We start from the raw sequence: 25,940 nt of genomic DNA on the forward strand, positions 1-25,940 counted from the left end.
GCCAAAAAATTAAAATGTCATCATTTACTCACCCTCATGTCATTCCAAACCTGCATGACTTCATTTCTTCTAAATGTTGGGGTCCAAACAACATTACACCACTTAATTTAATGGACAACAAAAACACCGAGACGTTTTTCGAATATGTTCCTCAGGAGAAAGAAAGTCAATTTTGCGTGAACTATCACTTAAACACAGTAAAAAGAATCCCTTTGAAGAACTTACCATAATCAGAATCCTTAAAGCAAGCATCCATGTGGTCCTGGTCATCATCGAACATGTCCAAACTGTCCACACTGCTGCTCTTTTGCGTCTTCTTGGGTAAGCGTTTGGCCGGTCGCTTGCTGTTGCTTGCTGTTGCTCCGGTCACGTTGCTCGGCTTCTTGCTGGCTGTGCTGCTGTGCGAGTTGTTCTTTGCTTGGCTATTGCTCCAGGACGTTTGCAGAAGAGAGTCTGATGACTGCAGGTTAGCCATGGACAGCATGCCCTGGATGGCCTCCTGTGTGCTGGGGGATGCAGGTGGCTGACTGTAAGTCCATCAATAAGAAATACACAACACACACGTACATTACTCCGAGTGTCAGCGGAATGAGAAGCGATTCGAGTTTTTCGGTAGTGAGTCGGGTGATGGAAAGCAGCGAGGTTGGAGATGGACACTTAAAGGTGAAATGTGTCATTTATGCACGGCTAGTGTATCAGACAGATTTCCCAGTCAAATAGACCCAAACAGCTGCCACTGCTTGGGTAGGCCAAGATGCTTTAATTTACACTAAAAATCTCAAATCAAGAAAAGCAGTATTTCCAGGCCACATTATTTAACCACATGGCTTGAGGCACTTTGGCACAACCAAACACATATGTTTGCGCGGCCCACTGCAAAAAAAATTAAAAAAATTAAAAACTGACCCCGCTATTGTTGGGTTAATAACTTAGTACTCAGAAAGCTAGATTGTTAACTGTATTTATTGAATGAACTAGGGCTGTGCGATATGGACAAAAAAAAAAAAACTATCGCGAATTCTTTGATCATTTTTGCGATTTCGATTTTAATCAATTTTGACACACACAGATATGTTTTACAGTCATAAATGCATTCAGGTTGAATTTGAAACATATTTCCAAAAGAAAACCAATTAGAGCTTTATCAAATAGTTGTAATGTCTCTAGAACAGGCATAAGTCAAAATAATCACTAATAGTAAAGGTTAGGGCTGGGACAACGCGTCGAGGTCATCGATGACGTCGACGCAAAAAATACGTCGACGCAAAATATGCGCATTGATTTGTCGACCTGTTTTTATTTCTCTAAAAAAAGTTTGCAAAACGTTTACCTTATGTGCGCTGAATATACGCGATGGCCGGATCAACATTCTGTCCAACGTTATATAACCAATCCAGGGGTTTTTCTGCATTGATCTTTTTTTTTTTGGCGGCTGTCAAAGCCTTATTTGATCGGTGAGTGACAGTGACTGCGCGCGCACTCACAGTCTTCAAACAACACGAGCGCTTCTTGCTCTCTCCCTCCCTTGTGCATATTAATCAAAATCATTAAACACGATAGAAAAAGGGCGAAACACCAAAGTTTCACGCGCGCTCGCGCACTCACAGTCTTCAAACTACACGAGCGCTTCTTGCTCTGTCCCTCCCTTGTGCATATTAACCAAAATCATTAGACACGATAGAAAAAGGGCGGAACGCCAAAGTTTCACGTGGAGCAGTCAGAGATTTTTTTTCTCCATGACAGGCTGCTGGCTCCCACTGTTAATTTTTTTTTTTTTTTTTGTAAAAGCACTCTGTATTAGCTTAAAGCCCTCAAGTATACATTTACATACTGTATTCTTTCAATTGCTCTAAACAAGTATTTTGGGTGACCTTTTTTATTAAATACTAGACGTCAAGTTGTTGTTATTTTCATCTGAAAGAACTTCTTTTTTCAGTAAGCTAGGCCCTATGTGTTCAGTAAGCTTGTTTCAGTAAGCTATGTGTTTTCAAGGTTTCAAGGTTTTATTGAATGCTATCTCTATACAAGTGCAAAGTAATGCATTCTTAGTCAGTCTTTTATTTTGTAATTTTAAGAGCAATAAACATATATTGCAATGTTAAGGAATTCATGTTTTTTTCATTCAGATATGTAAATCAAGATGTATAAATTGTTAGTAGTCAATTAATGGGGAGATAATCGAAATCAAATCGGTCTGCATCAAAAAAATAATCGCTAGATTAATCGTTTAAAAAATAATCGTTTATCCCAGCCCTAGTAAAGGTGTAACAAAATTTCTAGACTTATAGAAGAACTTATAAAAACTTATAAAATAGACTTATAAAAGAAATATATAGCACCAGACGTGCTTGCTCAGATACACGCTGCTCTCGTCCGGAGAGAGTGCGCGCACTTAAAACGTGTCTTCTTTTGTGTCGTGCACTCACAACTCTATATGCTCACATGCTGGATATTAATTATTTTTGCTTGTTTTTATTACTAGCCTTTTACAGCGTGCAGTGTGAACGCTCTGATCCGTTAACATGGGCTCTGAAAAAATATGCATCACAGACAGTTTGTGAACCTGGAGTTAGGCATATGCCCGGTCTGTTCTGTTCTCGCGCTAGGCGCGTTGCATCCTGATTGAATCTGATAGCATACTGCGGGAGGTCAGGGCTCCGGAAAATCATGCTATAAAGCTATTTAGAAATCGCACACGCTCAAATCGTGATTATATGAGGATTTCTATTAATCGCACAGCCCTAGAATGAACTGGCAAACAGAAAATAACTCGGGCTGGCACTGCTCAGCAAAACGGGAGAACCAGATCCAGACAGAGCTCGGCAGTGGGTAGACAGTCAGCGGAGCAAGCAGCCAGGAGGGAACATGTTGACAGCCATTTATGCATGTTTGAATTTGTTGCTCTGTAGCATATGCAGCAAAAATATAAATTGGTGGTTTATTCTTAAACCAATCAGCGAGCTCGAATAGTGGACGCATAGTGACAGTTTAATATTTATTTTTGTAATTTAATTATATATAAGAAATTATATTATTATGTTATGACTTTGACATTTTTACATATTAACAATATTATTATTTATTTTAATAGTAATTGGCGGCCCACCTGCAATACCATCGCGATGGTCGCCACGGCCCACAGGTTGGAAACCACTGTGATAAAGGAACTCCACTATTTTTTAAAATAGGCTCATTTTCCAACTCCCCTAGAGTTAAACAGTTGAGTTTTACCATTTTCGAATCCATTCAGCCGATCTCCGGGTCTGGCGGTAGCACTTTTTAGCTTAGCTTTGCCTAGATCATTGAATGTAATTTGACCTTTAGCACTTCGCTCAAAAATGACCAAAGAGTTTCTATATTTTTCCTATTTAAAACTTGACTCTTCTGTAGTTATATTGTGTACTAAGACCGATGGAAAATGAAAAGTTGGGATTTTCTAGGCTGATATGGTTAGGAACTATACTCTCATTACGGCATAATAATCAAGGAACTTTGCTGCCACACCATCTAAAAAAGAAAAGGTAATAAAACTAACAAAAGCACAAAATTACTAAAACTAATTAATTGCAAATATTTCAGAGTCAACTGTGCATATTAAAAAAATACTATATAATATTGAAATATTATACATATTATAGTATAATATTTTAATATTGAAAACATTCCACATATCAGCTTTAGACCACTATAGAAATGTTTGATGTCATTTCCACTGCAGCTGAGGTATGGCATTGTTATCTGGACTTAAGGCAACCGTTTCACTGGTAATTATATTTCATCAACTGAACATGTAAAGCTAACAGGTGGGCCTGACAAACTGACATGAAAATCTAACTTAAGATCCAATGCAAGGTATCCCTGCATTATCTATAACGTCTTTACTTCCAGACAACCAAAACTGAAAGCACGAGCCAGAACTTACCGGTTCTCTTACATTAACATCTGCTCAAGCAATAAACAACTCTCACTAATGCTTTTCTAACTTACCTGTCACTTAAACGCTCATTTCCCACAAATTTGATTTGCTCATCATATAATTATATTCCTATACTGTAGATCTTTGCATGTCAGAAGAAGATTCTGCCGTGTGAACTGAGAAGACTATTGTGTCCACATCTGCTTTTGAGCTTGAGGTAACCAGCAGAAAATACAGATTTAGCCTGTGCAGATTACCACCTATTAAGTGATTAACCAGTGAGGTGGAACAATGAGTCAAAAGCTTGTTTAATGTGGTTGCAACTGACTGGAGGCATTTCCTCCCCACAATCCTGCAGTCGTACGTCAGGTTTAAAAGCAGAAAAAATAATTTGAGAAATTAACATATTTTAGCCATGTTTTCGTTCTCATTTTGTGTTTGAGCTGATTTGCAGCTTTCAGCGCAGTGGAAATAGACCATCAAAAATGTGCCCAAAACAGCAAACAGTAAAATGAAGAGGAATGGCCTGAAGCTTTTGCTGTATTTGACAAATTAATAGTGCAGAGGGATTAAACAAATAATGCCAGCACATGTAAACCGCTTATAAAGAACGGTGCAATCTATTACTTTTGCCATTGTTCGACAGATGAAGAAATGCCTGTGCTCGATGTGTTTACATTGTGAAGTTTAAGAACTAAAAATTAAGCTAGAAATATGCTGTGTTTCAGTTCTTTAAGGGTCAAGAACAGGCTTCATCATAAATTTAGTTTTCCCCTATGGTCCTCTGCCAAAGACAAAACATATCCATACTACATACTCCATCACATTAGCGTGTGTGATGTACAAACATACCCCATGAATCATGAAAACGTATGAACTAAGGATGTGCAAAACCGACCAGTCGATGGATTGTCTAAACAACAAGTTGCTTTAGGAAGCCTTGTTACATGACACTACTTCAAGGTCATGTATATCAGAAACTAGTCAAGTTTTTTCACACAAGACACATTCTTGTGTTAGATGGAGTATTACAATGTGGAACCGAATGCAAGGTCTAAAGCCATGTATTTTTGAACTGCTTAAACTTGAAACAAACAGTTAGATGCAGTACAAGGGCCAACAATGTGTCTACATGTGTAATGCATTTAAAACATTTTAAAAACATAAGCTTGAATGCAAAATTGACAGATATTCAAGTCAACAAATATATGGGCTAAATATTTGAAACATTTTATTGCATAAAACTATTTAAATCTATAAAAAAAAACAGGTTTGTATTATATTATAAAATGTAATTTTAAGGCAGTGCTGCTCTAGAGGGATGAAATTTCTTGGAAACTATTTATGATGCCGACTGTCTCAGCATGCCAAAGTATATCATGCTAAAATTCACAGATGTCGCACTGTTTAAAGTTCTGCTGCTAAAAATACTAAAGCAAAACTAAAACAACAATACAATTTCCTATTAATCCTTATTAACAAACTAGGCTAAGCCAAGCCTTTCATACGCATATGGAAAACAGTCGTGTGTACCTGTTGTTGCTGTAGTCAATGCCGCCCACTTGTTTGCTGGCCTGTAGGAGATCCAGAATCCCAGCTGAACTGCCCCCTTTATTCTTAGAGACCTTGGAGTTACGACCTTTGACCTCCGTCTTGGCCTCTGTGTCAATATGGAGCGATTCCTCCTCTGACGAATCTGGACTCTAAAATAACAGTAGTATAAACATACGCTCTACTTCACAGAATGTGCACAATTTAAAACATCAAAGCATACATAAGAAGCTGGTAAATGTTTTGCTTTAGCAAAATACATTATAATATCCCCTGAACTAAATGCATAGGTTTGTGGTTTTTTATTGGTATATCCTGTAACCTCTTGTAACCCCTCACATAGTTCGCCTGCGGGCCTCTGTCGTGATTAACTTTCTCACTCTCATTTGATTCAGTCCACAGCTATTTCCTTCATCAGTTTTGAGGTGATATTTGGCTCTGTCTTACAGCTTGCTTTCTTTGATTTGTGCCGTATGTTGGTTTAAGTTGGAACATTATGGGTGAATTATTGCAAGCCGAGAACATCAGCCCTGCAATGTTTTAAATGCATCCAGAAGGAATGAATCAGCTACTTCATGAAATAAAGATTGGAGATTTTGAGTTTGTCCTAATTTCTTCCTGTTTACTGTCAATCAGCCTTTTAATGTTATTACCACTGTCTGATTAAAGAGAAATATTATAGATGTTCTGTTAAATAACATTGGACCAGGCCATCCAAATAGAGTTTATGCTCACCTTCATGTCCGACTGTTGTAGCTTTGGCTTTTTGGCTGGCTGAATGGGCTCTTTGATGTTTGATAAAACTGTAAATAACATCAGATGTTAAGGATTATTCTCACATAGCATGAAATTTCAGATTTATTGTTAATCAGTTAAAAGACCAGTGTTTCTCTTTTAGGCAGGCCCATATAGAATCAGCAGTAGCAGATTTCAATGCCTGTCACTCAAAAAGTTCTACATATGCATCAACCAGGGATCAAAATTAACATTGCCAAATACAAGCAAAAACTGTTATTAAAATGTACAATGGACAGTAACTTTATTGCAAGTTTTAACAAGGATTTTATTTTTTTACTATATGTGGTGACACATTGTTTAACACTCATTTCTGTAGACGGCTGCCCAAAATCAGTGTAATAAATGCAACAGAAGTCTGCAGATTCCATCTGGGCCTGATTATATAGTCTATAATCATTTTTGCTCTTAAATTATGTTTTATTTAATCAGAAAATCACCCTGGCCCAGATCACATATCATGAAACCTTACAGGAAAAGTCTCTCTTGACTGCGTTCTTTTTCCTCCTGATTGGGAATTCGTCGATCTTAAGCTCCCCTTCATCAGAGACATACTCATACTCGTCTCTCACAGGCTTGGGTTTTTCTTCCTTAATGTTCTGTATTGAGCCAAAAACACTCGAATTGGTCTGGGTCTTAAGCATCTTTGATCTGAGAAAGCCAGATGATAGAAAATAACATTATTTTGATTGTTAGAAGAGACAATCAGGTGCAAAGACACAGAATTGCTCAAAATTAGGGCTGTCACCTGAATTAACATATTTATAAATGCATTTACAAATTATTAGTTTATACACAAATGCATGAAATTTTTTTTTTTTTTTTTAGCAAAATTGACTGGTTAAATTAATAATGCATGCCTGAATTAACTTCAATACAAGTGCACTTACCCTAACAACTTCTTATTTGACAATGAAAATGCAAATTTATTGTCTTTATGGCTGAGTAGACTTTTGTCAAACTTGTGCTCTTCTTCCATTTTCAATAATGAATCGGGTTTGCTGTTCTGAAAGATGGAAAGAAATGGCAAACAACAATCATTGCACTGAAACTCTGCCCATCTCACACATTTCACAGGTCTTTGCTGTCAGCCTCTATCTGTCAGCCACATCCACACTATAATCAGACGCCAAAGACTGAAGCCATTGCGGATGATGACCTCTAGAAGAGACTCCTCTCCATCTGCAAATGTTTGGCAAGTGGCAAAGGAGCACTCGGATCAGGAGACTTGGAGCAACTACAAACATTACTGGGCTGTCTGGCATTGAATTTTCCCCCTTGAACGAAAGCCCCGTAATACCTTCCGTTCACCAGAATTAAGCTTTTCCTACAAAAGCCATCCCATGTTATCCAACAATAATGACACAACACACTCATGTTTATGGCAGAAATGAAGGCATATGTAAATACTTTCATGGCGTGTCGGGGATATGACATAGCATTAAAGCATAAGGTAAACTCTGAGCCTGGGTAAAGGGTTTTGCTGATTTGATGAACCCAGAACAGAGAGAGTGACTGAGCCGCAGTTATTTCTGCTGATTGCTTTGATCTGAAACGTGTAAATCACTTCTGGATGATTCCAAAGCCTTCTGTGCTACTTTTCTACTTGTCAGGGTTTGATATCATTTGCATGTACTTTCAAAGCTTCGCTCTAGCCCTAATCTATGTTGCAGTGAAGGAAATCATTACGCTTGCATTACACAATGACCCAGAGTTATTCATTACAGTCACTTCTTTCTTTAGATTGTAAATCTAACAAACGTACCTTATATTTCCATTTGGCCTCCGTCTTGTTCTTATTATGCTCTCGAATCATCTTGAACTTATCAACGTCATTTGGTTTACTCGTCTCCTTCTCCATAATACTCATCCCAGTCTTTACCAGCTGTGTAATGTGAGTGACAATAAAAGTTGGATATTATAAATCGATAAGAGTGCATATGACAGTTCTAGAGCAGAGGAATATCTTTTACAATATATTCATAATGATTTTGCTAGTGCAGCATCATTATATATTGATTATGTTCTACTGACTCAAAACTGTTACTGGAAGCTACAGTGAGTATAAAGACAATGCAAACATTAAAGAATTTGCACACAGAAGATTTCTGTTTCAAATAAATGCTTGCTTTTGAACTTTCTATTCATCAAAGAATCCAAAAAAAATGTTTCATAGTTTCCACAGGAATATTAAGCAGCACAACTGTTTTCAAAATTGATAATAATAAGTATTGTTTCTTAAAATTAGAATGATTCCTGAAGGCTCATGTGGCTTTGAAGACTGGGGTAATGACTGCTGGATCACAGAAATATAAAACTATTAAATACAAAATATAATGTTAAATATAAAACAGTTATTTTAAATTGCAAAAATATTTCACAATTTGACTGTTTTACTGAGAACAAATAACGCAGCTTTACATTAGAGTCTTCTTTCAAAAAATCTTTAAAATCTTTCAGACTGTAAACCTTTGAACAGTAGTTTTTTTATTTTGTATCCGATTTCTACTGCATTTTACTTATTGCATTAAACACTTTGTTGGATGTTTGGTTGAAATTATGATTCCTCTATTTGTAAAAAAAAAATGTAATCCACCCTTTTAAGTCATTTCAAATACATAAATATATATTGAATATCATGATGCTGAAAAAACGTTACTTTTTTGGGCTGGTCCATCTTGTTCAGGATGTCCTTTGCATGGGATTCAAGAGCTGCCAGACTTGAGGGCTTTTTCTCAGGTAAAATACTTTCTTTAGCTTTCTTCGCTTTCTTTTTGCCACCTTCTTTTATTTTGGGTTCCTTCGGCGGTTTGGGTGCCTTAGGCATTTTGGGTGGCTTTGTGGCTTTCTTCCTGGCTGGCTTTTCTCTTGTGGGGGTGGAGATGTGGGCAGGAGACATGGGTTCCTCTGGTTCTGACGGAGCAGATGGGGGTTCCTCTGCCGGGGGCTTCGAGTTGCTGGGTTCACTCTTTATGGCTTTTGTTGCATTCTGAGTCAAAGACATTGTTGAGAAGTTGTCAGCCATTACTGATCCTGACAATAACTGATTGAACATGTACAAAAACATTCTACTTAATAAAAATCAAGATCATATATGAATAAATGAGAGCAAAGTCAAGTATCCAATGACTTTGCAACGTCTCACCTCTGAAATCCGAATCTCTTTGGCAAGGTCTTTGATGAGCTGTGCTGGCTTCATGTTTTCTGGAAGCTCATCCTCATGTTCTAAAAGAGCCTTTGGAAAAAGACAAAAGCAAGAGTCAGAGTCAAGTTAAATCATTTAAATAAGGAAAACTACAGAATATTAAAAAATATTTTTTAACAATTTGCAGCAAGATGTACCTGTTTTTTAGTCCATGATCTGAATGCTCCATTGACAATTTTGGCACCATGTACCAAGTAAGGTGGTGGCTGCTTGTTTGCTTTATGTAAACCTGCAAAATGTTCAGGAAATTACTCCATTCTGGATCCAAACTTTCATCTAGTGCTGTATTAATAACACAAGACCCTCTCTAAAAAAGGGCTGTTTTCTGAATAGGCAAATTGGTGAAAGGTCCAACTTTCCATAAATCATTAGCAGCAATGCCTAAGACTGTGGTCGCCCTGTCAGAAATGCTCAGAGCATGAAACTCACTAAAAGAAGCAAGGAAACATTACACCAGAAATAGAAATGCACTACATTTTCAACCAAACCTGTTCAATAACAAAAGCCATTCATATATCAAACTGATTACTTCAATCCAGTGGGGCCTAAAAACGGCCATGCGCCTTTTTGGAGCAGCGGCTTCAACACTGATTACATTGGACTGGATACACAGCCACTACAGGAAATATATTCCAAACTGTATTTAAATTATTAACATGAACATAAAGTGAAAGCTGAAACAGTGAAATGAGAAGGGAAGCAATAGAGCTGGCAGTGGCCCAGTCGGCCTGCTGCGTGGGCCAGGGGCCAAGGACTTTTTTCCCCTCTACCTAAAGTCACACGAGAGTTGGACCCTTGAAAAGATGACCTTGAAAGCCAGTTCCCCCATCTGAACATCAGATAGCTTGGAGACCCACTGTGGTCCTTTTTGTAATGTGTGCTCTACAGCAATCTGGCAAAATTAAGTAAAGTGAAGGGGTAAAATGGTGGAAATATAAACACACAGTCCAAGGCCAGATGAGGGGAGTTTAAACACCAGGTTGTAATGGAGCAAGTGATTCTGCCTTTTGAAGCTAATCATCTGTGAACTCTGCGATGCACCAATCTAATGACTGCAAAAATATGCCAGCTATCCAGACCCTCCTCATCTGCTCAGCAGGCCCCTTCCAGGATCAAGCACAAAGCAGAGGAGAAGGAAGCCATTTGAATCTACCTTACATTAGATCTTTTTATATGCAGTTCCAAAGTTACGGATAAATCTTGTGCTGTGCAGAATGGAAAGGCAATTTTTGAAAAAGCCTTTAAAGCCATTTTAGAGGAGTCACACATGGGAGTTTGATTTAAGCGTGCAATAATGTAAATGCATGCAGTGAAATTGACACTTTGTTTTTTATTACTTGTGATTTTTGTAAAATTACAAGACCTACAAAAAAGCCAAATAAGAAATACGGTTTTTATATTTATTTATTTATATTAATCACTCACCTTTAAACCGCTCCAGGTAGTATTTTCCCACATACCAACATGCTGTTTCGAAGTTTGGAAATGGAGTGAGGCTGGCAACTTTGACTCTTTTTTCTACCTCATATGCTCTGAATGGAGAAGCAAAGGGAAGATTACTGAAAAGTGTGCCTTAAGAGGAAATCTTGGTCTCACACATGTTAGAATAGCACTTCAGAAGGCAAACGCATATACTCTTGACTTCCCCTCTTTCTTTTCCTACAGAAGCTTGGAAGTGCCAAGAACTGAAGAGGGAAGGTTTGACGCTTGAGTGCTTCAATTGCATCACCACCCACCGGTTGTCATTTTATGCCAAATGCATGTAATAACATTTAAAATGGCAATAGCCAAAAACTTAAGGCCTTTATAATCCCACATTATAGTCACAGTAAGCATGTATGTATGTATGTATATATATATATATATATATATATATATATATATATTATATATATATATATATATATATATATATATATTATATATATATATATATATATATTATATATATACACACACACACACACTTAATAGGGATGTAACAATGCATTGTGAGCCAATACATATATGTGATGCTTCTAATCAGATTTTAAATGAATTGAGATACAGTTGGTGGTAGGAGTTTATTTGAATATATCTCTGAGGGGAACTGTAGAAAAGTTTAGATGATATTTTCTTTTCACATGGACTCCATATAATGCATATTAATGCTATATTGCAGCTGTTCCATAAGCGCCACCTGCTGTCAGAGAGTGAATCTGTGTTCTCATTCAGCCCGTCTGCTGTTTTTGTCTCATTCATACGTTTCATGTAGCATAATTTCACAAAGTTAAAGTCAGAAGATACTCTTCTTGCTTCAAATTTCAAAAGTATACAATCTAATTTAGATTAAAAACTGCTCATGCAGTATGTATGCAGCATCTTTGTTTGGATCAGGATTAAAATCCATTGGTTGGCTCTAACTGAATGGAAAGAGCACAGACAAATCCTTAGTTTGTTTATATGAAGAGATGCCTCTTATTTGTGTTATTTATTTAATTTGAAAAATATCATATTTCAGTTTCACAAAGAAATGTTCTTCAAATTAATTTTGTCCATGCAAAAATAAAAGTAATAATTTGTCTTAAATCTCATTTTTTAAAATCGTGAAATCAGTATCATGAATCGCATCGCAAGTTGAGTGAATCATTACATCCCTAATACTTAATACATATAGTTAAATCATCAACCTTTAATACACAACAGTTCTGTTCTGAAACCAAGTGAGATGTTGCTAATCCAGAATTGCATCAAATGCAACATTTGTCTCACTTTGATGCATAACGGGAACCTATAAATCTTAGAAATACATAGCTTGTTTTACAGAAAAAAGAGCAGATCACTGACCTCATTTGCATCTCCACGCTCAGACTGTGGACAAAATGCCCAGAGAAGGCTAAGCAGTCTACAGGCGTGAGTACTGCATTAATCCAACCTGCCATTAAATAAAAACAAGATAATGTTGGTACCTTAAGAGTCATTTAAATGTCAAATCTAATTATCGGCACCCTGATATCCCACCTGATGGAATGAAAAGAGTTTGCCCTTGTTTCAGTGTGCACTTGTAACACTTGTCCACTTGATCAGCAAAAAACATCTCGCTGTGGTTGGAGGAGGACCTCCAGCGCTCGTACAGAGAAAGATTGGCAGAAGTGGGCTTGATCAGAAAGAAGATTTTCTCTCCCTTTACAACACACAGATGAAATACACACATCGAAATAAAGTATTTCAGAGAACCATGTAATAAAATGTTCTTAAATTTGTTTAATCTTATGTACTAACATGAGCAGGTAATTGTTGAATGCAATATAAATTTGTTGCTCAACAAATTACAATTTTTTTGTTACTTCACTCCATATTAATAACTGAATAATCCATTAATCAATAAATGATATACATTAAAATGATAAAAAAAAATACAACACTTCTTTTAAGTAAAACTATGGTCAGCGTTAAGATGAAAAAAATAATACATTTAGACAATGAATACACATTTTTAAGACTTTTTTGTCTTGGTAATAAAGAGCATGCAGGAGTCACCTTAAGTACGTGATACCACACAGAGGCACCTCCACACTCAATGTGGAAGTCTGTGTAGCTGTCTTTCACACAGATCAGACAGTATTTGGACACTTTAGGCTTCCCCAACAATGCATCGTCGGGCCAGTAATTCTCCACCCAGGACAACGTCCGAACTATCTGCGGACTCTCAACAACACTGGCCATTCTATAAAAGGAAGAATAGTAAATTATTCCTTTTACCTAACTCCAATAAATGTATGTTTCAAATGACACATTAGTGCTGCTAGATTATGGCAAAAACCATAATCACAATTATTTAACACAATTATGAGTGGGTCATATGACCAAAACTTCATATGAGTATTTAATTTAAAGATAGCAATATATAAAAAATATACATTTTCTGTAAATAAGGTTGCTAAGATCATCTACATTTTAGATACCGCAATGAATGAACAGAATACTAGTGTAATTTATACAAGTAAAACAAAAAGTCCTGAAAACTTATTGAAAAATAAATAAACAGCAAGTAATAACAATAAAAGCAAAAGTTAAATACAATAGGAAAAGTTTTTTTTTAATGCAATTCTAAAGTATTCAGCTAACAGCCTACTACAGAAATTGAATAATCGAATGTAAAATAAAACAGTATAGTCTTTAAGAATTAAACTTCCTTTGTTTCTTATCAAAGCTACGGTACAAATGTCCTTCAGTCAAGTGAGAAATTTTCTCTTTGTATTTTGTTGTGATTAATACACATATAGGGCAGAAGGCATGCTTTAAAAGCCGAATTCTATTGATATACTGTTATACACGCATTTTCATTCTCAACTGTTTACGTTGACTTAAGACATAACTGACAAATGTTACATGAATAATCACCAAGTGCCGCATTTTGACACATTTTTGCGTGTATTTGACCATTTTGGCACGTACCTTAATCTAAAAGTTCATGTTACTTGTCTGTGTTGTTCCGTGCCAGAGCGCATGCACAGATGTGCAAAATCTCTTACACGCTTTTAAAAGCACTAATAAATCTAATAAACATTCAAATCAAGCACATCCCATTTTGCTTTTATGGAGGAGCGAAAGAGCACTGCTGGAAAGGGGCAGAATGGGGCACAATAAACATTTTATCTCAATTATTGTATTTTCTTAATCGGTGGAAGTCGCAATTGAAATCAAAACTGTATTCCAATTAAGTGCACAGCCCTAATACACACTAATAAAAACACATTAATGACATTGTTATACTGACATTCAGAGTGTGTATTTTATTCAAATAATGTTTTTTTGTTACTTGCTTCTGCTGTAAAATGTGAAAAATAAATGTTTTTCATTATTACTTGAAAAAAAACTGAAGTAACGTTTATGTAATTGAGAAAAACTACAAAACTAAATGCCATTCAATTTGCTAGTATTTATGTTAATAAATTACCTTTCAAATGAATAAATGTGTGCATGTGCATATTCATTTCTGAGGTTTCAAAAGAAAATGAAAAAGTCACTGGTATTTATACAGATTTCCGAAATGTTCACAACCCAATGGAACTTTGTACAGGCCTGCTTACCTTGTGTCTGAAAACTCTAGGTTGATCACATTTAATACTTTCTTTCTGTTTGTGCTGTAGTAAAAATCAACAAACTCTTTTAACTTCATTTTACTTTGTGTCTGTTTGGTTACATCAACAACATCCACAAGAACATCAGGTCCTTTAAACAAAAAAAGTAGAAATTGATTAGAACAACACAAACATATTTCACATACATTCTCGAGAGGAAGATATATTTCCATACTAATCATCAAAAGAGAGGAATGTTGGTTTTATTTTATCTCCTAAACCACTTACCGACATAGTTTTCCACATCGCTGACGTAGAACGTGGGTGCAGGCATAGCCATCCCCAGCCCATCTTTCTTCTGGATGAGAATTGGCTCATTGAACCCATTCTCCTCAAGGTAGTCCAACGTCAGCTGACTTCCAGACAGCTTGACCACCACATCTTCTGAACTGCAGTGGAAAAAGACACAATCAGCATGTTACCTAGTCACCTACACAATCTCTCCTAGACATCATACTGGAATCTTTTTCACATGTCTGGTGGAAAAGTTCAGAGCCTGAGCAAAGCTGATCATGGGGCGCCATCTTCTGGACACTGAATGAACTGAAGGTCTTTATCAGGAGCACTGGCCCTTTAAATTCTTCAGGCTTGGCTAGGAAGATCTTCATGAAAGGGTCTGAATACAGGTGTACTATACCTGGGGAATGTCCTGCTGCGCAGCTCTTTTATGAACACCTGACTGCCGTTCTGAACCGGTCTGACATCTCCACTTTGTCCCGTGTCATGCTTATTCCAGCTCTTTTTCTTTTTCACTATTAAAATGTTAAACACATGAAAGCACTGAAATAAAAATTGGACACGGTGAACACAATATACTTTACTCTTTCATTGAAACTAGTTACTTAATTAGTAACCCAATTTTAATGTAATTTTAAAGTAAATTATTTTCATACGTCTAAATTCAGGTCTTTAATGGGATAAGAATACTTTAGTCGCAAAGTATTATCAGTTATCTAAAGCTTGTTTTTTATTATTGTTTATTAAAGGGTTAGATTCATAATACAAATAAATACCCTTTTCTTTTGATTTCACATAAATATAATGAAAATGATGAAATGAAAATAAAATTGTACCCACACAAAGAAAGTAAATGAAAATACAGTAAACAGTAATACTGTAGTAAAATACATAAAACAGTTTTAAATGTAATTTATTCTTGTAATGTCATTACTTCAGAAATAATATGCTGATTTGGTGCTCAAAATTAGCTTTTATTATTATCAGTTTTAAAAACAGTTGTGCTGCTTAATGTGCACTATGCATAATATGAATTTAATGCATAATTTTTATGTAAAATAATAAATTAATACTATATTTTAATACATGTTGACATGAATTGAATCAACATTGAACTAACTGAATAGTGAGATGATTGTCCTCTATAGAGCTGTTTATAGCTGAACTGAACATTTCATAATTGATGATTTTACAGATGAACTCAACTGAATCAACACTGAGATGAATAATGACCCTATTGTCATATTAGAGTTTCTTTACTGTAGAATTTGACTATCTTATTTGATTTATTTCCTGTTTATTAATGTGAAGCTGCTTTAGTATAAAGTGCTTTATACATAGAAAGGTGACAACTCTAATTCATTCAGAAAAGATACTTACAGGTGGATTTACCGTGGGTCTTTTCACAGTTAGGACAGTGATAGATGTCAATATCTGGTGCTTCATCTTCATCCACTCCCACACAGCTGTAACATAACAAACACAGAATATGTATGCATTTATTTCTGAAGATCCATGCAATATTAAAACAAAATGGCAACTATCAGCTATCAAGATCTGGTTCTCATAGATTCTGCACTGACAGCCATTCAAAATCAGCCGGGAATCTGACGACATATTCTGAATGGGAATGTTAACAGATGGATTTCTCCAAATATTATAGACCGTCTTTGTGTGGACAAGTCTCTCTTACATCTTCCCGCTGTTATTTTCCTGGCCATGGCTGCCCTTTAGTGATGCCCTAGTGGTCTGCTTTGTTTGGCAGGCTCAGGCCGCATGTCCTGAGGTTTTGGAGGTCCAAGGCCCAGGGGAACCATACTGGTCCATAATCCAGTCCTACACGGTGGGGATGGTGCATTTCTGATGATGCACAGTGTTCAGCTTATACGCCAAATATGGCGTTAGTCTGATGGCCAACAAGATCAACCTTCTTCCAGCTGGCTTCAGTCTAAAACATGTCTTCTGGCAAAACTACAGGCAAGATGTCATGTGACATTTTGAACAGTGGCTTTCTCTTCACCACTGTCCCATAAAGCTGCTGAAGCACCCAGGCAACAGTTGTTGTACCACAGTCTGTTCAGCTTGTAACTCCTTCAGAGTTGTCAGTGGTCACTTAGGGGCACTTGACTTCACACAAGTGATCTTCGTTTAGCTATTTGCATCTCGCAAACCCAACTGAGTGCACCAGCGTGTCATATTAAAGGAACAGTCCACCCAACAATGACAAGTCTGTCTTCATTTACTCAGCCTCATGTTGTTCCAAACCTGTATGTTTTTCTTTCATCTGTGTAACAAAAAAAATATATTGTGAAGAACTGAAAATATTTGGTTCCCATTTAACTCCAATGTATTGTTCAAAAATATAATGGAAGTCAATAGGAACTGAAAAAAATATATCAACCAAATACTGTCTCATTTAAAATATCTTGTTTTGTGATCCACAGAAGAAGAAAAAAAAGTTGTATAGTTTGGAATGACATGAGGGTGGGAAAGTGATGATAGAATTTTGAATCTGCTTTACACTGACATTACGAGTCGTCTGCTGATCAGCAGCAAAAATAAAAAAACATTAAATCCACCGGTATTCAGTGCTGTAAATGAACCAAAAATCAAAAACCTCCAAGAAGTGGAATACTTTTTATAGGAACTGTATGCATTTTTGTTTGTCACCCCATCTGCAGTGCAAATGTTCTTCCTATGCTAATATAAACCTGATGTATCTACAGCACATTCCTGCCATTAGGAGGAGCTGTTCAGGGGTCAGGAGCATACAGCGAACTGGGAGTGTCCGTTATGGCTCTTCTCCAGTGTGGAATAAAACTACTACGTGCAGTATATATATCACACATGCTGTCCACTCAGATGGTGGGTGGTGTCAGCACCCTTGAATCATAGCAAAAGTGAAAGGAGCCAAGTCTCACTGAGCCTCAGTACAACAAAGAATGCATGTAGGTGTGAAGGGTCAAACCGCTGACTTGTGCATCAGGATTAGCAGTGAAATACACCCTTTTATGTTCTTTCCTCAGCTAATTCTTATCATGAGTATCTGCATGCTGCCATTAAGAGTCCACTCCCTCTCCGGTTAAAATTAGCAGTTTACCCAAAATTTTTCTTAATATATTACACACTAAGGCTTTGTCTATGCGCTTTCGATTTAAAATTAGAGGCAGCCACTGGATTTTAATCATGATCCAAACAAAGATGCAGCAGGAGTAGTTTTTAATCTAAATTAGATTGTATACTTTCTAAATTTGAAACAAATGGTCAGACTTTATTTTTGTGATACTACATAAAACATATCTGAACGAAACAGCAGACAGCTCCGCAATGAGACAGATATTCACTCTCTGACAGCAGGTGTCGCTGATGAGCAGCGATGATAGTGTTTCTAGGGTTACCGCTGTAAACAAAGCAGCCCTGGGCTTTATGAATGCTGCTTTAATATGCATTGTTTAGAGGCAAAAAAAATGAAAAGAAAATACCACATACATTTTTCTAAAGATAGTCAGTTCCCCTCAGAGATATATTCAAATAAACTCCTACTCCATTTGTTTCGCGTTTTATTTTGCATCTCATCAAATCTGAATTGTCACAAATATGAATAAATTTTTGACTGACTCGCGTTTAATTGTTACATCCCTAGCTATATTATTTAGAAAAAAGCATGAAGATTCTCCTTTTGTTTTTATATATATATATGTATATATATTTATATATATAAAATCACATGTACATATGTAACATGTTTTTTATAGTAGTTTCAGTGTTTTGTATGCATGATACTGGAAGTGATGAAATAAAATCATTAAATGTGAAAATGAAAGTAATTATCTAAAATGAAACAAAATACAGTAAAAGGTAATATTTTGAAATATGATTACTATTTAAAATAACGGTTTTATAAAAAAATTTCTTGGTTTTACATTTTTAGAGCGCATGACCATGATGATGATGTTTGTTTATTTACAGGCCATTTCGTATGTTAAGTGCGGACAGTCCTAGGAGAAAGTTTCAAAACCTCTTTCCAGAAATAGTTGCATCTAAGAAAGCATCTTCTTAAAAGCAGCAACGATATACCTTAAGTACCTCAATGCAGTCACTGAACTCTATTTTCTGCCCAAATGACATAGTCATTTAAAAACTCCTTGTGTAACTCACAAAGACAAAAGTAGATCAAGAAAATTTCACTGAGGGGAAAAAAAACCTGGAAGACCATTTATCGCAATAAAAAATACACAAGGACATCCCTGGAAGAACATGCGACTGGAATTTCACTTTGGGTCTAAGACAATGTGATCACACACTGTCAAGACAGATTCAGATAAACATACAAGGCACATACAAAGAAAAAAACTAAAACATACAATAAAACAAACAAAAAAAACCCGAGACAAACAAAACCAAATTAAACCATGCGGCTCGTGACGACACATTGATGTGTAAAGACACAAAACGATTGGTCTGTGCAAGAAACTGAACAGTATTTACAGGAATATATATATATATATATATATATATATATATATATATATATATATGCTGCATTAACGTGAGACTCTTACCGGGCGATAAAAAAAATATCGCCGTTAATCTATTCTCAAAGTTAAGTTATTTCTTAAGTGAAAGTAAACAGTTGACGGAAAAAATGGGATGTGTATTATATTGGATGCATTCATCGTCTCTTAAAGTGACCGCGCCTAATTTAGCTACTGGCTGCTGTAATGTTAATCCAAGAAAATGAAAATGAAAATCACTCACTGAATTACTTTGTAGTTTGAAGAGTCAAACCAAAAATTATTCAGACACCAGATATAATTTTTGATATATATAGCAAAACTGTAATAATGTGAGAAATGTTGAAGGTGTCTGAATAAATGTAGGTTTGATTGTATATTTCATTTTTACATTGAAGACTATCCAGTGCTATTTTACATTTAATTATTTGGTTTCTGCACCTTGACACCCAAACTTGGAAAAAAACATTGTGTAAATAGCACAAATAAATAAAAATAAACTAACATACAAATGAAACAATTTCAAACAGGGCTCACTGGTACAACCTTCACCGGGTCCCCGCTGACCCCAGCTACGGCCCTGCTCACGCCTGTTTCACACATACTCCGTCTGCAGTGCGTATGCAGTCCGTGTGCGTTACGTATGTGGTGTAGCACGGACTCGATGTGTTTTCACACAGGACGCGTTTGCAGTTCGCTACTCGGTACGTAAACGATCGCTGCACTGCTGCAGACGCAACGCTCCTGGAATGCAACTGGAATCCGTTAACATGGGTGCATAAAAAAATATGCAACGCATACGCACTGCAGACGGAGTATGTGTGAAACAGGCGTAAGATTGTTTGCACTTTGTGCAATGTGGAATTAGTTTACATCTTTTTCAAGCACTTTGTGAGGCATTTTGGAAACAGGAGATGAGCCCCTTTTCTAATGCACCATCTAGTTTGATAAACCCCTTCTCAAAGACTTACTGTTTGTCAATTTTATGTGGGTAACACACATCTGAATGCCTTCGGCAGAATTCGAATGAGCTATTTTAATCTAGATTAATTTTAAGATCACAGTGAGATTAATCTAGATTAAAAAAATTAATCTATGCCCACCACTAATATATATATATATATATATATATATATATATATATATATATATATATATATATATACATATATATATTTTACCTCTGATTCACACAATGTGCAAACTGTTTGAACTCTCTTAAGCGCATCCTCCTGAGCCTGTTCTCAAGCAGGCGTGAGGAGGATTCTTCTTCTTGCTTTATGACGGATCACAGACTTATAAGTGCATTATCGCCACTTATCTCTCAAGTGGACCATTGATGGTCTATTTGAGAGATAGGTGGCGGTAAAGCAAGAAGACGATGACGCCTCACGCACCTGCTTGAGAACGCGTTTAAGAGAGTACTAATAGTCTAAACAATATAAATACTGTTCAGTTTCTTGTACAGACCAATCTTTTTGTGTCTTTACACATCAATGTATCATCCTGAACCGCAGGGTTTTATTTTGTTTTGTTTGTGTAGGTTTTTTTTTTATTGTATGTTTTAGCCGTGATTCCCATCCACATCCATTATAAGACTGACAGACTGCAAAGGTTTCAGTTAAAAATATCAGTTTCTGTTCTACTGAAGAAACAAAGTCACTTACATCTTGGATGCCCTGTGGGTAAGCAGATAAACATCAAATTTTCATTTTTTGGGTGAACTATCCCTTTAAGGAATATACCATGATAATGGCAGCTGTAAATGATTCTCCATGTAAAGTCATCCTCAAGGCAGGTGCAATCAGTGTATTATTATAACTTATTTAATAAACTTGCACATTATGCTAAAGCTGCTCTGTCACAGACTAGCTTTTATTGTTAATGTGACAAATCTCATTTAGGATCTGATGCAGCTCTTGTAGCTGGCAGTCTACCCTGTGAAAGAAGGGAATGATTCACTACCACCTGAAGAGTCGCGAGCACACACCCACAACCACAAACACCGACATGTGGTTAAGAGGTGTGTTTCAGACAGCAGTGTTAAAAAAAACGTCTTTGTTTCTGTTTGCCAGCCAGCAGGGTTGCAGAAATCATTATATCAACATGTTTACTCTTGATGGAAATGTATGCTGATCATAAAAGAACCTTTTGGAACTGATTAAACATTTATGAAACATATAAATACTAGAACTGTTATATGTTTAATTCAGCCAATAACGGGAAGTTGTAATAATAGTCTGGAAGTGGAACCACTAAATATCTTTGGTGGTGATGCGCATCTGTCATCAGAAAAGTTAAAAGAAGAAAAAAAAAAAAAAAAAAACGTTGTTTCTAAAAGTTCTTTCTAAATGACTTAAGAGTACCCTTGCAGTTGAGCTTTGGCTTAGCTAAATGTTTCCCATGGCTGCTAAAGGGATGGTGTAAGTGAGGTAAAAACTGAGGTTACTGAGTTCACATACCCTTGAACATGTAACCTTCCATGGTTCCCACACTTTTTGACCTATACGTATTTATGTATTTTTTATTTTTGTAGCTTTCTAGTAATTTGTGATAAGTATTCTTACAAACCATTTGGACTCCTGAAAAGAATAAAATATATTTATGGCTTGTAAGTAAGTTTACTCAAGATCATTTAAACCCATGCACTGAAATATAGTCATACACCCATTAAGCCAATGAAATATAGCATAGAGCAAACTATAAAAATGTATGTCCACTATTTATTCCTTTTTCTAGTTCCATGAAAATCTGCTTAGATAAAAATATCCAGTACTGAGAAACACCAGTGTGCGAGGACAAAAAATATCTGCAAGTGAAACTTTTCATGATTCAGTGCGGCAGTCAAAACTTAATACTATGTATTTTTTGTTTCCATGTTCTTAGTACAAGTGTGACCAGTTTAAATTCAAGATGTATGCAACACAAAGCTAATTCTTATACCACATCACTATATTTTCCACAGGAAAACTGTTATAAAGCACAGTTAGCAACCCAATGCTATAGATAACATTTATTTTGAAGCTGTGTGATTATTGTCTGTGTATTAAAGCTAGAAAGTAGAAACAGAACCAAACTAATGCCACTGGCAGATATTGTACTAAATTCTAAGATACTGCACACAATGTCATACTGGTGAAGCTTATAAAAAATAACCACTTTCATAAACATATGACTTCAACATCGCAATGTCAAAGTAACAGACCAGCTAAACGCCTAAAACTACAATTTTTGCTATAAAACTGCTGCCATAAACGTAGCTTTTTTTTTTTTTTAGTTTTGAGCCATACTTAGTAATAACTGGCTTCCCCTTTTATCTGAGCTCAAAAATCAGTCGACCCACCGTCTAAATAGAGGTCAAAGAGGTTTAAAATCACCAAGGGCGGTAAAGCTCAGTCCCTCCAACAGAAACAAACACATAAGTGTATATTTAAACATTTTTTTACACATCTGAAATGCAGCTAACCGCATACTCAGAATCTGCTCTCGTTGTCGTTGCCGGACTGTTTACAACGCGTTGGAGTGTTAAACAGTCACTCTTTTAGATCGTTCAGCGATATAGGCGTCATTGTAGTTCTATTCTTGCCTGGAACGTTGGAACTGTAACAATCACTCGGCTCATTAAAGGGTTAAAATTAAACGCGCGTAAATGTATCAGTCAGTGAACTGGAACTCTTGTTCTTTGTTTACACTGAAGAAACACCATTTTAAACCTGTTCTCGGGGCAAGTTCCGCTCTCCGTTTGAAAACAAACCATCAGCGGGTGGAACTGAGATGAAATCGCAAAATAAAAGACTAAGTTACAGATCGACTCCCATTATTGGATCGAGCTAAACTCGTTGGCTCCGACTGCATGCTGCTGTCAGTGATGCTTCACAGCACCTACGCGGCGAATAAATATGAACTTACTGCTTTTGGTCATTATGAATACAGTGTATGATAAAGACTAGATGACATACATGTTAAAATGTGCAGAGCAGCTCTGAATCTGCAATGTCTGGCTCGTCATATGCATCCTATTATTCATCCAACAGATACCAGAAAAGGAAATGGACAGTTTTTACACATTTCAAAGCAGTGATGTAGGAGCAGATCTCGATGAATAGGCCTACGGCGCATAAAGGAAGATAAAATGTGTAAAAGAAAAGCCTTTCGTGTTCGAAGACACCCACGGCTCACTATTACGACAACGTCCCGTCTGAGACGCAACCAAAGCGTGCGATGCACGCAGATCGAGTCCACGTCGTGGAAAATACATCGAAATGGCTTTACGATTAAGCAAATCTTTTTGTAGCGTTCACAAATATGTGTCAACCGAGCAGGCTAAAAATAACTCCGCCTTCTTCTTCAAGCGGCCCTCGCTCTTCAGAGCAATACGAAATGTGCGCACGCGAGCAAAACGCTTCCACCCAAATCCACACTTAAATAGTTGAACGAAATATAGCGGTTACCTTCCGTGAAACCAGTCTTTGCAGGCGTCGCATTCGATCATAAACTGGGTTACGTCGTAAGGTAATCTGCAGATGCAATAGACGGGTACAGTCGCCATGTTAGATCAATTCACAACAACAGCCGGAGAGATGGATGGATGGGGGCAGCAGGAACCTCCCGTGACACAAACTACAGCGATATGAAGAACCGCGGAGCTGCTCCTGCGTCCATTCGAACGTTCCTCCGATCCGACGTTACAATCTTACGATGTTAAAATGTTTCCCGCGCTGCATTGACGTGTGCATGCCCCCTGGTGACTATACGAGCGCCGAGACTTTCATAGAGCCCAAGAAAATGCATTCTTTCATTGTAATATTGTTACGTCAGTCTGCAAGACGGGGGAAAAATCGCCTCGGTCCTGCTGGTCCAGATGAATGGAGTTCATTAAAGGCTGCGGCTGCTTCTCAGGGTTTCCCGGGACGACAGAAAGACGAAAAACCACCGCCAGGGATCTCCAGCGAACCGTAGAAGCAGCTGCAGCAGAGTCTATGACACGTTAATAAGGTCTCGCGCAGTTATAGAAGTGAGAGGATTAAAAGAACAGAGGGTTAGTTTAAATTTCGACAAGGGGCTCATTATAATCTGTAGCTAGATAAACGGCATTGCGCAAACTAAAAGCAAGTAAGATGATTAGTTAGCCTGCTGCAGTTGTAAAACTAAATGTAGTTTTTAATAGAAGAACACGTAATTACAAGAAGAAATGTGGGGTTAATTAAAACTAACACACGCATAGGCTGATCGGTGAAAATATTACTTTTAGGGCTACATTTATAACTTATGACAAAGACATGTATATCAAATAAAATGGCAAATAGGCAAACATTTCACATATACAGATACCTTCCTTGCAAATGAATAAAAAGTCATTATATATATATATATATATATATATATATATATATATATATATACATACATACATATGTGGGTGTGCGTGTATACGTGTTTGTATAAAAAAAAAATATGTATCATCAGAGCATGGTCGAAATAATTCAAGTTTCGTGCCAGTACATCAAAGTATTATGTAATTTAAAAAACTGCCAATATGTCTGACCACCAAAGTTTATCATTGCTACTTTGTATGACCAAAGGAATCCTAGTTTTAAAAAAAAATCCGATTAGTTAGCTGAATATTAAAATATAATTTGGTTATCTTGAAACCTAAGTGGAAATTGTACTTATTGGTGGTGCTAGATGGTCTGAGATAGAGATCTGCTGTAGTGTTCAGACCTCCATCAGTGTGCTAAATGTTACAACTTTTTTTTTTTGTTCTCAGGGCTGCTATAAAGTTAAACTCAGAAAAAGGAAGAAGGAACTAAGTTAACGGCGCTTGGTTCACAGAATACAAAATAGTTCAATAATTAGAAACAAATATTTTGAAAAATATTTACTAAGGTTTACATTTATACAACTTTACACCCGACCACTAGAATATGGAAATACTTGTCCTGTACCTTCTGATGACACTGCACAAAAATAAATAAATACATTTAAAAAAGATGTTCTTCCTGTTTTCCAGTGCTAATGTCTAAAGTATCTTAAATAAAATTCTTAAATCTTGTTTTATGAGAAATTTATCAATAAAGCGAGTTTATGATTACAAGAACAACTGTCTGCCAATGGGCTAAAAAAAAAAATAATTCAAAGGGAAAAAAAAAGTTTTCATACCCCACTGAAAGAAAGTAGTTTCAAGCATAAGCTCATAATTTCTCAAAAAAAGACAACAGATGTTTAATCTGCAGCTCAAGTAAATGTATCTATTTAATTGCATTAAAATATTTGGAGTGGAGAAGAAAGAAATTACTCTTGGATGGAAAAAAAAATGTAATGGTACAATATTAAGAATTTATGCCTTACTTTGTGGCAGGGCGAATTAAGACTCTAAGACCCGTTTAAGAACCACAGAAACCCTGTTATCTAACATTATTGTTTTCATGAAGCAAAAAGACCTTTTACTAAAGAACATGACTTGACAGTTTGTTGTCCAGCAGGGGGCTGAAAACATGTAAAACCTGATACTGTAAAATCATGGAAAACAGCATGTGCTACTTGAGGAAATATGAGATGACACGTCATCAACCCTTAAAAACACACATACACAAAGCAAA

The 25,940-nt window shown here is 36.4% G+C and overlaps 1 protein-coding gene across 2 annotated transcripts in view; it reads right to left on the reverse strand.

The window, feature by feature from the left end:
* LOC132119541 (lysine-specific demethylase phf2-like) overlaps positions 1-24,324 on the reverse strand; it is a 28,414-nt gene extending 4,090 nt beyond the window's left edge. Inside the window, exons 1-18 of one of the 2 annotated variants that reach the window (XM_059529597.1) lie at positions 23,793-24,324; positions 16,208-16,293; positions 15,228-15,342; positions 14,819-14,979; positions 14,540-14,681; positions 12,987-13,173; positions 12,468-12,630; positions 12,294-12,381; positions 10,893-10,999; positions 9,605-9,696; positions 9,408-9,497; positions 8,922-9,251; positions 8,028-8,147; positions 7,153-7,268; positions 6,735-6,913; positions 6,203-6,270; positions 5,450-5,619; positions 226-506 (exon numbers count right to left, since the gene is read on the reverse strand). In XM_059529597.1, the coding sequence (XP_059385580.1) occupies positions 226-506; positions 5,450-5,619; positions 6,203-6,270; positions 6,735-6,913; positions 7,153-7,268; positions 8,028-8,147; positions 8,922-9,251; positions 9,408-9,497; positions 9,605-9,696; positions 10,893-10,999; positions 12,294-12,381; positions 12,468-12,630; positions 12,987-13,173; positions 14,540-14,681; positions 14,819-14,979; positions 15,228-15,342; positions 16,208-16,293; positions 23,793-23,890 (2,593 nt within the window). In that variant the 5' untranslated portion in view covers positions 23,891-24,324. Of the gene's footprint in view, positions 1-225; positions 528-5,449; positions 5,620-6,202; positions 6,271-6,734; positions 6,914-7,152; positions 7,269-8,027; positions 8,148-8,921; positions 9,252-9,407; positions 9,498-9,604; positions 9,697-10,892; positions 11,000-12,293; positions 12,382-12,467; positions 12,631-12,986; positions 13,174-14,539; positions 14,682-14,818; positions 14,980-15,227; positions 15,343-16,207; positions 16,294-23,792 lie in introns of both variants that reach the window. The other variant, XM_059529596.1, reaches the window with a different exon arrangement.
* Between the last annotated feature and the right edge of the window lie 1,616 nt (positions 24,325-25,940).

This window comes from Carassius carassius, chromosome 38, assembly GCF_963082965.1.
Source record: "Carassius carassius chromosome 38, fCarCar2.1, whole genome shotgun sequence".
In the NCBI taxonomy this organism is placed as follows: domain Eukaryota; kingdom Metazoa; phylum Chordata; class Actinopteri; order Cypriniformes; family Cyprinidae; genus Carassius; species Carassius carassius.